General features: G+C 39.5%; 1 protein-coding gene across 2 annotated transcripts in view; it reads left to right on the forward strand.

The window, feature by feature from the left end:
• Positions 1-7,169: 7,169 nt before the first annotated feature.
• Positions 7,170-16,276, forward strand: part of TNKS2 (tankyrase 2) — a 30,291-nt gene continuing 21,184 nt past the window's right edge. The window contains exons 1-7 of one of the 2 annotated variants that reach the window (XM_086751660.1): positions 7,170-7,488; positions 11,507-11,731; positions 12,706-12,801; positions 13,117-13,153; positions 13,476-13,551; positions 14,894-14,988; positions 16,180-16,246. In XM_086751660.1, coding sequence (XP_086607786.1) covers positions 7,287-7,488; positions 11,507-11,731; positions 12,706-12,801; positions 13,117-13,153; positions 13,476-13,551; positions 14,894-14,988; positions 16,180-16,246 — 798 coding nt within the window. In that variant the 5' untranslated portion in view covers positions 7,170-7,286. Of the gene's footprint in view, positions 7,489-10,635; positions 10,677-11,506; positions 11,732-12,705; positions 12,802-13,116; positions 13,154-13,475; positions 13,552-14,893; positions 14,989-16,179; positions 16,247-16,276 lie in introns of those variants that run through there. The other variant, XM_086751661.1, reaches the window with a different exon arrangement.

Below are 16,276 nucleotides of genomic sequence, written 5' to 3' on the forward strand. Positions count from 1 at the left end.
GTACACAGCGGGTACATGCTATGCAAAATAATCACAGTCCCAGGTGAAATCCAAGCACTACTAGTTACTATTTTTAGGCACCATGTGATCTTGAGAGTGACCATCAGGCCACATTTCAACAATCTAGGTATGTTCAATCCAAGGAAAAAACAGTAATTTTCTGGAATGAATGGAAAAACTATTTTCCATGGATCAAAAAGGCATAGGACACTGTTATAAGGCTTTCTATAACCTATGCAGAAGAAACACTTCAAGTGCTTATAAAGAATTACAGAAAGAAGTAGATCACAGAAATAATCCTAGAATAAACTGTTTGAATGAAGCACTCAAAATTTTCCCTCTCTTGCTATAAAATACAAAATCCAGAAAAATATTTTCTATGTACTTAAATGAATTGTATGTTGCTATTCATGTACATCACTCAACTCTGATAGAAAGCAACAATACTTAATTTGCTAATATTTTCCCATCCTTTAAATGTATAATATTGGCAATAAACAAAGCCTACCAATTTATTTTTCAATTTAAAATAATATATTTTAAAATTGCCTTACATGTGGGTTTTGTGTGTGTGGCACTGATGCCCAAGACATTTTACTTTTAAAATGTCTTAGTGGCTATTTTTAGTAGGCAGTTGAAAGGGAAGTAATTAAATTGTCTACTTGATAATTCTGTGAGCCTGCATGTAAAAGGTAATCCAAGTGAAAATATAAAATTTACAACAGTTAAATAGTTTGAACTTTAAAATGTATCAGCACTTGTAGCTGCTCAGGTCTCTTCCAACATACCATTAATAATCTGTCAGTGAATGAATGGAAAATAAGAATTATTCTTTTCTTGCAGACTACATAGACGTAATAAAAAAAAAAACCTGCTGTAGATAAGGAGTTAGTTGGCTATTATGCTTCAGTGCACATCCTTGTGCTAAATACTCACTGAATCTTTGTAGTAATATACTCTAGTGTAAAAATCCAACAAACTCTTTGCATAGCATCAGTGAAACTGTTGGAAGATGTTTTTCTTGCACATACTTAGCCAAGTAATACATTAAAAAATAGAGACCTACATGTCAGAGTCCCAAAATAAAGCCAAATTAATAACTTTAAATTCAGTTTTGCAATCTATTTGGCTCTTAAGACAGTTCAAACATAGAAAAAATTTAGAACTTTTTGTCCACCCAGGGTTTTCAAAGTTTTGTTAGGCCCAATTATACATTAAATTTAAGGTATAACCAGCTGTTATGTTACTTTGCTTCAATCTGAGAGATCTGATAAACGGATTCTGTCTTCAATTTACTCATGGAACACATAAATTAAATAGAAGATGTCCCTTAAGTGGGGATTAGTCCCTTAAATGCAGGGTGGCTGCCTACCCTACCTTCAGGTAGGAATGCAAATATGTTTACCTCAAAATGTCTGAGTCTTTTGAGATTTATCTGTTACAGTCAAAAATATCTTTGGATGCAGATTTTAAACTTTGTTTGCATGAACAGAAGAATTGCTTTAATGGATCACAGACTTTTTTTTTTTCCCAAGAATATCCCTGGCTAAATGTACTCTACCCTTCTTGAGACACTATTACTGGTTACAATAAGTTATAAGATGTTGGAAAAATCATCCTAAAGGAGAAGTCTCTAGTTGTCATGTGTTGGTTTTGCTCCAGGATAACTTATGCTTAGCAGGACATATACATAACTGTGTTCATGTTTCATAATCCTTTCTTTAAAAAAAATACTATTTATTTTTATTGGGTTTTACTGACAATTTGTGACCATCAGAGTTTGATTTCAATAATCTTTTGAACCTGTTTCCTATATTCTGTCACTCAGTTAAAAATCTGCATAAATATATTCTTCATTTTAAGTCTTAGGATTTTAATGTTTTCATACCTGATTTTAATACACTGTAATGACATTCCTTCTTTTCATCACAATTCCTCTTCCAAATCACTGCCATGGACTACTTTTCAGTAGGAGCCTTCCATTAGAAGTGTTTAGATTCTTTGGATTTGATCATTATTACTTCATGGTGAAACTATAATTGCTTCTTGGATCAAGTAACCATGTTGCTTAGGCTTAAGTCTAGAACAGCCTCTTCTTTCTTTTTTTCTCCAGAGACTGTGGAAGTAGCTGTTCCAAGAAGTCATCATTCGAATTGTTGAGAAATTGCCTCTCAAAGATTTGTCCTCAAATATCATTTTGCCAATCTATGTGCAAGTAGCTGGAGCAGTACTTTAAAAAAAAAAAAAAAATTACATTTAGTTCCTTCTTCACTTTCCTTCACACTGCATACTCTGTATGGTATTTACATTACATACTATAGGCAACCAATCTAGGTATCCAAATTAAAAGTACAGGCTTCAGTGGTATAGTGCGTCAGAGGGCAATTAAGAGTATATCAGTGAGAAACCTGCCTGCTTTAAGTATGTGGAGGACCAGGACACTTCTGTTAAATGCCCAGGATACATTGTGAAGATGCCTGCACCTCCTCAAAGCCTTTTTTTCTTTTTTTTTTCAATTGGGACAGAAAACTAATATTGAAATCTGTTAAAATAATGTCACTTCAACTGCAATTTAAATGCATGGAGATCCTCTCACTAGTTCTTGCTCCTCTGAAACATGCTCCCTTTAAGATGATTCTTCCAAGAGAATTACTACTTCCCACCTCAGTTGGCTCTAGACAGGTTACAACCTAAGCAGCCCACTTTTTTTTTTTCTTTCAGTCAGCTTCAGAAAAGCTGAATATGACACAGTTGGAGAGACATTCTAGTTTGCCTTTATTTGTTTTTCACTTTTACATATTATTGTACCTATTTGAGATATAAATTAGTCTATTTTGCTAACATCTCTAGTCAATGCTGACCTTTGGCCCTACTACTCCTCTGCTACTAGTGTCTTTCTTCCTAACAACAAATAACAATTTCCCATGTCTCTGCCGGGTTCCCATGCTGGCAGCCCACGTAATTCTGTTTTGCATGTGTGGAGTCTATGCTTTTAAAAAAGCTCTCTGTCCGCCCAGACGTGTTCCAGGCACTAGAGAAAAACAAACAGAAGCTCCCTTCAAGCCCTCTAGACATGTGTCTGTCTAGTCATCTTTGACAGCAAAACTGGAATAATTCTAAAGAAATCACAAGGGTCCTGAACTAAAGGCTTTTTTTTTCTGTTGTAATCTAGTTTCCAGGAACTCTCGTACACTTATCTGTGCTTCTGGTGTCAGGATCACAGGCTTCCCTCTACCACTAAAAGGAATCTTCTCTAAAGGTATGATGTGAACTGCCGTCTCCACAGCTGGTCACCAAGCCGCTAAACAGTTCTCTTGGTTGTTGCATACGTGGATACAGCACTTCGATAACTGAATTGCTTATCATTACAGCTTGTCCACATGTCACAATGTATCTCCATCTCCTGGAGGGACCACTTGGCTCTGTGTTTGCTTCTCTCTGCAATGCTCAGTCTCTCCGTGTTTCATTATCTCCAAGGCGCCTTTTATTTTTTTACCACTTCATTATTCCAGAACATTTTACATTTATTCCACTCTACCCCCATCTGCTGGTAAAATAAAGCTGGCACATATAAAATGCCACTAACTACAGATGGGTGACTGGCACAGAAAAGGAACTAGCTCCTGCTTAAAATGAGTAGCCAAAGTACTTGTTAGATGGGATGAGAAGGGCAAGGGAGAAAGTAAGCTCCTTTAAAGATCTGGTTGTACAAACATTCACTGTTTTACAGCCTGTACTGCTTTGATTTTGCAGTGAGCTCTTATTCCTTAAATTGATCAGCCTCTCTTTTCATTTAGGAAAAAAAAGTAGCTTACACTGAGAAAGTTTTATTTATAGTTTCAAAAGTTTAGTAACTAAACAATAGGCCACTTCTGTTTCAAATGGAATAAATTTTCAATCATTCTTCTTTTGGAATAAGATAAATTTCAGAACACTTGAAATATCCTATTAATTCTAGCATTTTACTTTGCTTCCAAGAGCAAGGCAAACCACTGCAGGGACCAGTTAGACAGAGCTGAGAAATCCTCACAAAAAGAAGGGCTGACAACTGAAAATCCTAAATCTGATGGACTGCCTTGCAGATTGGCGTGGACGATGTCTCTGCCCATAAGCAAACTTTAATCTCCTAAGCAGAAGGGAAAGGGATTATTTTTAAGGCTGCCTTAGTCTGACATACCCAACAGTCCCTCTTTTTCTTTTTCTTCTTTTTCTTTTTATTCTTTTTCCTTTTTCTGTTAGTTTTTCTTTTCTTTCTTTTTTTTTTCTTTTCTGCCCTCTAGCGACCAACTAAGCATGTTTCTAAATAAACTAAGCACACTGCAAAAATACTTCCATTTATCTATTATGCCAGGTTGTGCCACTAGCATAAACTTGCTGCAAAGGTAGAGGCTATTGGTATATCGCAAATTACATTTAAAAAAAAAAACAGCAATTGAAGGTTTCTGAGCTGTTAATGGCTGAGCCTCTCAGGCCGTGCTAATAATAGATGCGTTCTAAGTCCTTGCCTCCTCTAGAAAAATCCCTGCCACATCTATTAGGTGGGATTTGGCATATATTTCAGCTATGGTTTTCTAACCATACTATTGTACAGAAGACTGGAGGAAAGCACTGGATTTTACAGATTATTTTCTCATAAAAGAAATAAAGGTATAAATAAAATAAAAAGTAGATTTATTTCACATGATGTGAATCTCAGAAGTCAATGTGAAGGCTATTAATACACCAGTCTTAAAATATGCTGAGAGTCTTCAAGTGACTGAATTCAAGGCTCACTGAATCCTGCTCTTACAGTGTATTTTTCACAATGATTTTCACAGACACTTGCTATAGCTTTACACTCAAGCTATCAGAAAGCCATACTGGAAAAGGAAGTCAGGCTATAGGTAATTTAGAATAATAGTATATTTTTGGTATAATGATGTGGAAAGAATGGGGAGTATGTTTATTTTAGATCATGCTTTTTATAATCCTGCTCTTTTTCTATCTCAGTTATATTTTTTTTCCATTAGCATTCAATAATTGCTTTTGCCAAGGAACAAAACATAGATAGAGTTTAGAGTGAACTAGTGAAAAATTGTTCTAGTTTTAAACGTCTTTAGAAGACCTGGGGAGCAGAATGTGTTTGTATTTACACTTCCACAGACTTTCAGATACACAGTCCCTTCGTCAGCTCTGAAATGGAAGCAGCCAAGTTAATGCATTTGCTACTTCTGCTCTAGGCTTGCAGAAGGGTTTATGAACTCAAAAGCTTGTATATTTTTTCCAGCTATGCCAATGGGGCTAATAAAAGATACAAATGGTAGCACCGCAGATCCTGTTTTCAGTCTGTGGAGCCTGCACGTAGAAAGGGCAGTTTTCATCATGCATGCTTTGGAGATGTTGGAAAGGTCTGAGGTGGCTGCAGGCCTATGAGCCACATTTGATGACAGTTTACACCAAAACATGCAAAGCAGGGATGAATGATGTATGCGTGTCAAAGCTGACAGAGGGACTCAGGTCATAGCCTGGCTTTTCCTGGCCTGCTGAGCACAGGTTGTAATTTAAGTGGTGATGGGAAGAGAAGTCTGTGGGACGACAGAAAATACACATGACCAAGGCATCACATGTTTGTCAAAGCACATGGTTTCTGTCCCTGTGCTGGCTGCATTCTTCTGTCCTGCTGCTACTGTGGCTATGTGTAAATTAGTGAAAATAAACAGTGCCAGGGCATAGACACAGGCATTGGACCTTGACCTCGTACTGTGGCATGGTTTTGGCCTGGGACACCAGGTAATTCCCCCAAAAAAAATTCCTGGGCATAGTTTAGGCACTAGCATGGACCAGGGACAGGCAACATGGATGTAACCACCTTGTTCCAGAGACAAGGATGTTTAACAGAATGGAAGTGACTAGAGTGTGGAAATTACCAGCTGCATCTCTTTCCTGGTTCTTAGGCCATTTAATTTACTAGTATAACAATAGTCTGCAACTGCAATTGAGTTTGGAGGCACGTCTCTTTCCAGCCTTTGGAACAGGAAGCTACTGACTCTACCCAACTACCTTTTCCAACGTGTTTTATTATGGCATGAGTGGAAAAATACATTTCAAAATAACAACATGAATCCTGTAGTTAGTCCCATCTGCGCTCAAGCTTCCCTATCAGGCTTGCTAGGCTTCTAAGAGGGAAAGAGATGTCCTATGTTCTCTTCCAAAACTCTGAATTTGCAAAGTCAACAAACAGCATTTTCTAATGTCTGCTTTCCAAGGTTAAGAAATAAAACTATGTAATTTATATTGTATAATTTGCATTTCATAGTATTATGCACTTCATTTTGAGCAAGGTATTTTGCTATGTAAATAACTATGTAAGGATTTTGATTACGTCGTGGAGTTACTAGCACCAAAATGCCATCTTACACATTTTACAGGAAAATAAAAAAAAAAAAATCCCTCAATAGTTGTCACTTCCTAATCTACATTTAATGACTGCAAGCAGCAAAGGAACAGTTCTCTTCTTCTGGGATGAACTGCTAGCTCTGTATTGGAATTTTTGTGCTACAAATCGTCCCTTTAAAAAGGAGGGGACAGCAGGTTAAAGACAGGCTATGTCAGTGGTATCTTTTAGCTTGTTTTCTCCTGAACCTTGAAAAAAGTTTACAGAAAACTGTTTCGCATTAAGAGGAATCTCCAGTTTCAGATCGTTCCCGCAGCAGTACGGTCGTCCCGGCGGCGAGGAGAGACAGCCCTTCGGGACAGGAGTTTCGTGAAGTGGAAACGGCCGGCAGCCCAGCAGCCCCCTCGGTTCAAGCCCACCTCCCGCAGCCCGTCCCCGCCTCCAGGCCCCAGCGATCAGCGCCCGCCCCGGCAGCGTCCGTCAGAGCGCAGTGGAACCAGGGTCCGCCGAGGTGCGGGCCCAGCAGTGCCCTGCGACCCGCGGCCCCCTCAGCCCCCGGGCCACGCCTGGAGCCGGCGGCAGAGCCCCCCCAGCCCAGGCCGCGCCACGCACCGCCACACGCGACACCACCCAATGGCCCCCGAGGCAGCGGCCCCCCGCCCCCCTGCGCATGCTCGCTGCCACCTCCCACGCGTGCGCGCTTCGCGGGTGCCTAGCCTGCCGCGCCTGCGCAGCGAGGTGGCGGTGCTGCTGCTGCTGTAGCTGCTGCGGCCGCTCCGCCCGGATCTTTCCGCCGCCACGGGCCCGGCGCCCCGCCCAGCGCGGCGTCTGTTGAGGGCGACCGCCGCCGTGCAGGGCCGCCGCCTGAGAGCAGGGCGGCGGGGGCTGCTCGGCCGCCTCCGGCGGGCCCGGCATGGCCGGGCGGCGGTGCGCGGGCGGCGCGGCCGCCTTGGCTGAGGCGCCGGGCTGCGGCGCGGCGGCGGAGCCGGCCCGGGAGCTCTTCGAGGCCTGCAGGAACGGAGACGTGGAGCGGGTCAAGCGGCTGGTGCGGCCCGAGAACGTGAACAGCCGGGACACGGCGGGCAGGAAGTCCAGCCCGCTGCACTTCGCCGCAGGTACCGGCCTGGAGCCGCTGTTACCGGCTCTGTGGGGAAGGGGGAGCCCGGGGGGCAGCCCCGCTGGGCGCCGGGCCCGCTCCCGGGCCGCGCACCTCCGCCCGCCTCTCGGCGCGGGGCCTGGGCAGGGCCGGGCCTGGCCGAGCCGCGGGGGAGCGCTCGGTGCGCTGGTTCCCCGCAGGGCCCGCCGCGGCGGGGAGGCCTGAGCGCAGCGGGGTTCGGAGTGAGCATCCGGAGCCCGTCCCGCGGCTGTGGCCGTCTCTGATGGCTTCTGAGGATTACAGGTGGCGTCTTGTTTCTTTCCTTTTTTTAAAAAAAAAAAGAAAGAAAAACAAACCTCAACTGACGTTAAGGACATCCGGACTAAGGTTTAGACTGTTCATGTTGTAGCATGTGAGCTCAGACAGGTGACACATGTCCTAGGTACTGTTTCCATTGATTTCAGCGGGCCTGCTCATTTTTAGAATTTCAGCCGTTAAGGGTGTCTGTCAGATAACACAGTTTCTAAGATTTTTGCATTCTTATCTTTGGCAAATAGACTTTGCTAATTCAAAACTTAAATATGTAAACAACTGACATCAGAACAACTGCTTTCATTGGCAGTGGGCCAGAAGATTGTATCCCACCTTTTCAGATAAAGACTTGATTGTGACTGTTGTTTTCATGTTGTTTGTCTTGATTTTGTTACAGTTTTAGATGTAGGACCCCAAGTTTGGCAGGCTGCAGAAGACAGCAGCTTCTTTTCAGCTAAACAATATGGATAGTAATAAAGATGTTTGTTTTTGCACGGAATTGTTTTGGAAGAGGTTTCTGCTTAGGTTGTCCTTTTCTCGCATTCAGTAGACTTAACAGGTCTAAGTTCTTGAAAGCCTCTTCAGGACAGCTGCATTTCACAGCTTTAAGAAACGTGATCAACGAGAGAGCCCAGAAGACAACTGAAAATATCCTAGCAGAGGAAAACAGTTTTGCAACTGTCTTTTTATATGCAGTAGCCCTGCCTGTTTGCTAATAAACTCTGAACTTCTAAACAAATGATTACGTTTTACAGCATGTTGGAGAAGTGAGGGACTTTCTGGTTTTTGGTTTTGTTTTTGTTTTTTTTTTTTTTTTAAGGAGTTCCTCGTGCAATATATACTGGTCTGGTTTATCTCTGGACAGGAGTGATCTGTCTTGACTTTAAAAACAGAACTCCTAATCTATAGAAAGCTTTTTCTTTAAAAATTGCATAGCAGTAAGTTCATGTAATTGTTAGACTTCTAATGTTAAACAGATTGGTGTGTAAAGGGGAGAGGCCGTTGCCATGCTTACTTTAGACTCGATACAGAGACATTAATTGCTCCTCTCACAAGACAGCAGGCAATGCTGAAAGTTTCTGGTTAACATGTGACATAAAATACTTGAGTAGTTTCTTGATTTAACACTCTGACGCTGCTTCAGGTAGAACTCTGCTGTTGTCAGCCTCCCTGCAATAGACTCGATGTGAAAAATGGACATAAGTAACTCCTGGATTTAAGGGTTACTGGTTTTGTTTTGGTTTGCTTTTTCTCTGTTATTCATGGTTAGAGTAATACTAGCTTCTTTTGTCTTCTGGCTCTAAAGGAATTACATCCCAGGAAGTAAAAGCAAAAAAGTCTGTTGTATTCTTGCTTTGTGTAGCCTAGGTGGCTAGATGTTCATAGAAAATACATTACAAAACTTCTCTGACTAGTTTCATTCAATTTCTGTGGCTGTCCAGATAAATTAGTTTTGCATGGACTGTCTGATCCAGTTCTCAAGTGTGCTGAGCTCCTGTTGTCTGTTAGAACAGAACAGAAAAGAGTCATTGCAGTTGGAAAAGACCTCTAAGATCAAGTCCAACTGTCAGCCCAAAGGTTGGCAAGGTGCCTTCTGTTGTAAGATGGATAACTGTAATGTTGAGACTCAAAAGTTAGTTGTTTGTACAGTAAGTATGTGGCTCTATCAAAGTCAAGGTGCTAGTAGGCTAAGATTGGTATTATTAATAACATCTTTTGAAAAATTGAAGCATATCACTAGTATAGTCTTGTGACTGTTACTTGAAAATACCTTGGAGTTCATTCTGGGATTAAAAAGTTTCACATAAAATTATTTTTATAATAATCAGACATCTGTGGGGAATGTGGTTCCTTACCAAACTTTTCAGGAAGAGGAGGAAAGATAGAATTTAACAAAGGCTTTTCTCAATACCTTTCCTGGCCTCTTTATCTTTGGCATATACAGCTTGTATATGAGATCTCCTCTCAGCAAGTAGGTCTGGAAATTGCTTAATAATGGCAATGTTTTTTGAGCTCTGAATAGTGAAGGTGAAAGTGCTTCTTGCTTCAGGATTTCAGTTGCTGTCAGTGTGGGAGAAGGATTTACTGAATTGTCAGGTTTAGTGAAGAACATGCTATGAAAAAGTTGAGTTGCAGCTAAACTAGAACTAAAAAGTTCAGTGGTAACGAAGATGTTGACACTTCTCATGCATCTGTGGGTTTGTCCCTGAAATGCTGTGTAGTTATCAGAAAGAAACATTATTTCTAGGTTATTGTTGCAGGGACTTCTACAAACCTACTGACATTCCATGGATGATTTGTAACAAAGTTTAAATTTGCTGCAATCCGAGTATCACTGATGTTGGCAACTGTGTAATGATTCAGTCTGAGGGAAAAAGCTCAAGACTTCATCCCTACCCAGTTCTTCAGGAAAAGGGTTTGCAACTCGGGTATTCAAAGCAAGGAAAGCTAAATCCTGCACACACAGGTTGTTTCCCAGAAGGTACTTGGCACAAATCTGATACATACCAAAATATGGCTCTTACCTGCCCTAATAATCCCTGAGACTGAGAGAGACCTTCATGAAACCTTTGAGGGATTTCTGTAGGCAGTGGCCTTTGGAAGGTAACCAGATGGGCATAATGGCTACAGGCAGAAGTCCTAAGTCATTCAGGCCTCTCCTGAAGATTTTGGAGAAAACATAGATACAGTTGATACGTCTAATGTCCTGGTTTATTTACTGTTATATAAATGTGCAAGATACAGCTGAAATCAAATAATAGTAGCTATAGAATTGGCTTATAGGAGCAATTACCTTATTTATTATGTGTTTCTAGCCCCAAATGTGCAAGTGGGAATTTTTTTTTGCTGTCTACTAACTGAATGACAGGATTGTGAAGAAGTGCCTCAGAATGTGTAAGAGCATTTTTGTGCTTCAGTCATGATCAAGTATTTATAATCACTTTAGGCATCACTGAAAATAGACATTATTAGTATCTTTAAGTTATGATTGTGCATACTCTTGTAATAAATCTCTTAAATAGAGAATGGTTTCAGATAAACTGCTTATGTCCCTAAGCATTTTCTTAAGTGATCATGTCAAAGATGGAAACTGTGTGCATATTATGTTAATTATTCCTTAGAAAGCAAGTAGCCATGCATCTAGTTTTACACTGAGAGTAGTGCTGCTTATTTGCTCTTTTCAAAAAAGAAGCAAAGTGTTTCTGGAAAATACTTTTCCTAGTAAAATGCTTTTCCTATTATATTAAGCTTTTTTTAAAAAAAGCTTAGGATATGAATTGTATGTGCATTGGCTTGTACAATTGCTCCTTACTGCTCCCAGGGCTCGTCTATTGGTCCATCTACAAACTGGCTGTGGGTTGGCAGAATATCGTTCAAAATACTGTTCAGTTCAATAGCCGTATAAAATTACTAAAAAAGAGGTTTTGTTGTCAGTGTTTTGCTCTTCTTTTTGTCTTTTCAAGAAGCTGTTGACTCAAGGAGCCCTATCAATATATTAATTGTTCCAGTAATCTTGAATGTTATTTTTCTACTGATTATAATCTAATTTTTAGGGCTTTCAAAAATAGCCTTAGTGTGTAAGCACTCCTTTAGTAAAGAATGCTAGTTGTAATTGTTATTTAGAGTGTTTACTGTTATTTAAGTTGGTTGGTTTAAGCTGTATATGTGGGACAGAGAATTGTCTTGCCCGACTTTGACACCTTTCCTCCCGTTATCTCTTCCAGGTTTTGGTCGGAAGGACGTAGTTGAGTATTTACTTCAAAGCGGTGCCAATGTCCACGCGCGAGATGATGGAGGCCTTATTCCTCTGCACAACGCTTGCTCCTTTGGTCATGCCGAAGTTGTTAATCTTCTCTTGAGGCATGGTGCAGATCCTAATGCTCGGGATAATTGGAATTACACTCCACTTCATGAAGCTGCTATTAAGGGAAAGACAGATGTCTGCATTGGTAATTTTCTCCCACTCTTCCTGCAACTGACTCATTTCTTTTCACTGTGAAAAATCAAGAACCTTTTAAAGGCCATTTTTACTCTGTGAATCTATGGCTAGTGTAAAGATTGAAACTAAAAATCTTTAATAAACTTAAATTCATATGCCAGTTTTATAAGAAACAAGTTTTTAGATCTGTTTTTGGTAATTGCTTAAGTATAAAGGTTCACATTGACACCATGGGGAAAGAGATTTAGAGTGGCATGATGTAGCTAGATACGCTTCTGCTTCAGCGTAGACTCTTAGACTGCCTTCTGCTGCTACTCACAGTGCAGTGGAAAGAACAAAAATGGGTTTAGTAGTGGATTCATTTTCTCTCTATGTTTAGCAGATGTGTTAAATTAGGTAAGGATAGGAGCCAGACTTCAATTATATTGACCACTTGTTTTGCCCACATAGTTCTTAAGTTAGAAGGAGGTAGAAAGTTAGCTATGTGGTCAAGAAACAAACTTTTTGATTGTGTGATTTGCTCCCGTTTACTTTACTAAGGAGCACATCTGGAGAGTTGTATATATAACATTGCCTGTTTGGCCCCAATGTCAGCACAAGATGCATGGCCTACTGCTGCTGTGTCCAGTTTAAGGCATAGTCACCTGTAGGTTTGAGACAGCATGCTCTGGAGTTGATGGGAAGTAGCTGCTGGTTTTTTGTGATGTGTCAGTCATAGTCTTTCAACTGAGATTGCCTCTGCCAGTCTGTGATTGTTCCATTTCTGTTCTGCTTTTTTCCCTCATAAAATATGTCCAGGTGTGTTTCAGTAGTTAAACCGTTCACAGCTGACATTAAGGAATTCTGACATTAAAAATTTGAGAGGGGAAGTTAGGATAAGTAACTGGCTGTTTCTTTTGTTGCTTGTGGCTTATAGTAATGATGCGTCTTATAAGCCTTGTCTTGCACAGCTGTTTTCTCATGGAAAACTTTGACATTTTGTAGTACTGCTGCAGCATGGTGCTGAACCAACCATCCGGAACACAGATGGAAGAACAGCTTTGGATTTAGCAGACCCGTCTGCAAAAGCAGTGCTAACTGGTAAGTGGTAATCTTTAGATTGCATTGTGACTAATAATAGTAGAATTAATGTAATGCATTATTTTTTGTTTGTTTTTTTCTAATACTACTTTAACTTCTCTCCATTTTATAATTCTAAATAGAAATTCCCATATGGCCTTCATCTCAGTCATGAGATGTGTTCTGGAGAAGTAGTTCATTGTGCTAGTTCAGCAATGGACTGTCAAATTTTTAGCACCTACATTCTCTAAAATTTTGGAAGAGGAGGATAAGTAGTGAACTTTACATGTGTAAATATTTAATTAACAACTGAAGAAACTCCTTTTTGTCTTCCAGGTGAATACAAGAAAGATGAACTCTTAGAAAGCGCCAGGTATGCATGTTTGGAAGATATCTGGAATTTAATTACATTTTCAGAATTGCCTGGGGGTTTGTATGTAATGAATATATTTGTAGACTTTTGAGATGGCATTCCATCTAGGTGTTAAGCTTTGACTGTTTTCTGCAAATAAAGCTACAAAAATAATTAGCTAAATCTATTTTTGCTTTCCTTTTAATGCTGACAATACAGAAGTGAATGTATTACTTCAGAACAGATCTGCTGAACATGATGGCAAGGAGAAATATAAAAACATAATAAGCTACTAAAAACTGGAATAAAAAGAATTCTACCCATTTCATATCTTGTTTTTTAGGAGTGGAAATGAAGAAAAGATGATGTCTCTTCTTACACCATTAAATGTTAACTGTCATGCAAGTGATGGCAGAAAGGTATTTTTGTTTTAGACCTGATTTTAAATTAGTTCACACTCTTGTATGTTTCACAGTTATTGTTTGATCAGCTTTTAAAAATGTTAAACATGGGATCTATCTATTTTCTTTCATTTATGTGGGGAAATAAGATTGTACCGCTCTAGCAGCTAGCTGGGGTTTTTTGTTTGCTTTTTAACCTTAGAAGGACAATGTAGGTATTTCCATCTAGGAGCAATGAACACCTTTTCAGTTTGAACTTCTATTTGACCTTCGTATCTGCAGTGATAAAGAAGGGAGGCCTTTTCATAGATTCTTGTCGCTGTCATGAAGAGACACGCCCAGGCCCCTTATTTGCCATATACCCTAGGCAAGTTATTGCTGCTGTTTCTGGAACAAGCTGTTCGTCTCTACAAGTATTGGTAAAGAACTATGTGAAAAAATGTTCAAAATCTCCATTCTAAAAGTCCTGATAGCCTCCTGGATTCAGCCCCTAGCCTACCGAAGCTTCAGATTACTGAGTATCAAATTTTAGTATCCTTATTTTTCTCATTAAGTGTGTGTACTCATTCACTTAAGTTTTGTTTGAATGAGTTTCCCTGTTTAAGGCTTTCTGGTAAGATATTGGGATCTCCATAATATCTATGCATCTCTGTTTTCTCACCTTCTAGTTATGAGACTCATCCTCCAGGAACTGTACAAACCTAGTTTAGTGGATGGTTTGTAAATGGAGAGGATAAGATTTCTCTTCACTAATCTGTAGCCTGCCCCTGGTGCTGCTGATGGGTGTGCTTGACTCTGCTGGAAAAGATCATTCAGCAGTTATCTGACTGCCCTATGGAGGGTGAGGATTTAGAAGAGAAGATTAAGTTTCCCCTACACGGCACTAACTTACTGCACTCACAGATGTGGATGACAATCTCTGTTGATGATTTCTAAACTTAAACTATTGCATAGTAGGGAGACCTCTCTATAATTTAGCAGTCATTGTTTCTAATGGCCATCTTATTTCCCCTTTCACAAGGGACATCATTTGTCCCTGCAAAGTGTTTATAGCTATCGTAGGCTAAAAGACAAAAATGGACTGCAGGGCTCAAAAATCCATTAAGAGGGCTTTTGTTGTCAGAATGTGTTGATGATGGAGTAAATTCAGGATTTGTGTTTATGACAACTGCAAGAGTAGTCAGTAAACAGTGGGTATACTTATCAAATGTCTGATTCAAGCACTCTGTTTTTTTCAATGTTACAAGTATTTTACTATTACTTCAGTAATTAGTACTGTTAACAAGTTTTGAAAAAAAAGCAATATTAAATCAGTCCTTGATTTTGTGTAACTGATCACTTCTACACTCTGTCGTTTCAGTCTACTCCTTTACATTTAGCAGCTGGGTATAACCGTGTAAAAATAGTACAGCTCTTATTGCAACATGGGGCTGATGTACATGCTAAGGATAAAGGGTAGGTTCATTTTTCCTTTGTTCAGACTAAACAGGATTTGTTAAAAATGTAGATTAAGTAAAGAATAGTAATATTATTTTAACCATTAAGAAGTTCTAACGTGAGACTGTTATACTGTGTTTAACCTTTCTGTTATGGCAGAAATGCAAAGTGTACAGGCTTAAGACTTGTGAATCAGTAGAATACAAATGGAGCTGGCCATAGAACATGCTGCCTTTCAGGTGTCACTACTATCTCCTGTTTAATAAAATATGTTCATACACCACTGTGAAGTCAGTATATATTTCGGTGATTGAATCAATCTTAATTTTCTTTCTACTTTTAAGTTTCTATGCTTCTTCAGTTTTTGTCACATTCTTTGCAAAAAGATCTGTTTTGCAGAGATTTTATTTGGACTGCATTTTCAAGCATTTGGTTGTTATGTCAGTGGTGTAGTGAAATATAGACATGCTAAGTTTATTTAATTACATAAAATATAATGGAAAAACTTATTTTTTGAAATGTGTATTTATGTATATTAAAAATTCTGGAAAGGAAACTCTTTTTTCCTCCTTTTTCCTAGGATTACTTCACAGCTACATAAATAGCTATCTGATCAGGCAGCTTTAATTGTCTCCTTGGGGTTGGAATTCACTTTTGTCATTTCTCCCTTACCAGCCCACAGTGGAATAATTTGGACAATTTCTCACTTGCTCCTAAGGCCACTGGATTTGAGAGAGTATGAAGTTGACTTTAAAACATCTGTAGCTCTGCTGTTACTGTAGAATATTGTACAGATACTTAAACATTAGCTAGTAAGACTACTTTAGTTTCCAAGGGAGAAGATAGTCTTACAGTGATGTTCTTGTGAAAAATGAAATAATAACTGTCACTCCTGAAAATCCCCTGCACATAGTTCTTCCTGCTTAGAGTTCTGAGTCTGAGCAGAACCATTTCATTTGCAGTAAGACAGTGCAATTAATTTCTTATCTTCTGATTATTTTAAATGTTTATTGTCCTGAAAAATACTGATGGGATTTTCTGGTTCTTCTCCAGCTTCTTATTTTCCCTCAACTTCATTTGAACATCTCTGATATTATTTTTGTAAAATGTCCAAGGTGCAACGTAGCACAGTTTGTAAGGTGGTAGATGCATTTGGAATTGAAATATGTGTACCAAGATAATCATCCTCTCCCTTTCTCTCCCATATAGAGATTTGGTGCCACTTCACAATGCCTGTTCCTATGGTCATTATGAAGTAACAGAGCTTCTAGTAAAGGTTAGTGTTTGAAGAGATTAAATTGCATAA

Source organism: Chlamydotis macqueenii, chromosome 7 (assembly GCF_036417535.1).
Source record: "Chlamydotis macqueenii isolate bChlMac1 chromosome 7, bChlMac1.mat, whole genome shotgun sequence".
In the NCBI taxonomy this organism is placed as follows: Eukaryota; Metazoa; Chordata; class Aves; order Otidiformes; family Otididae; genus Chlamydotis; species Chlamydotis macqueenii.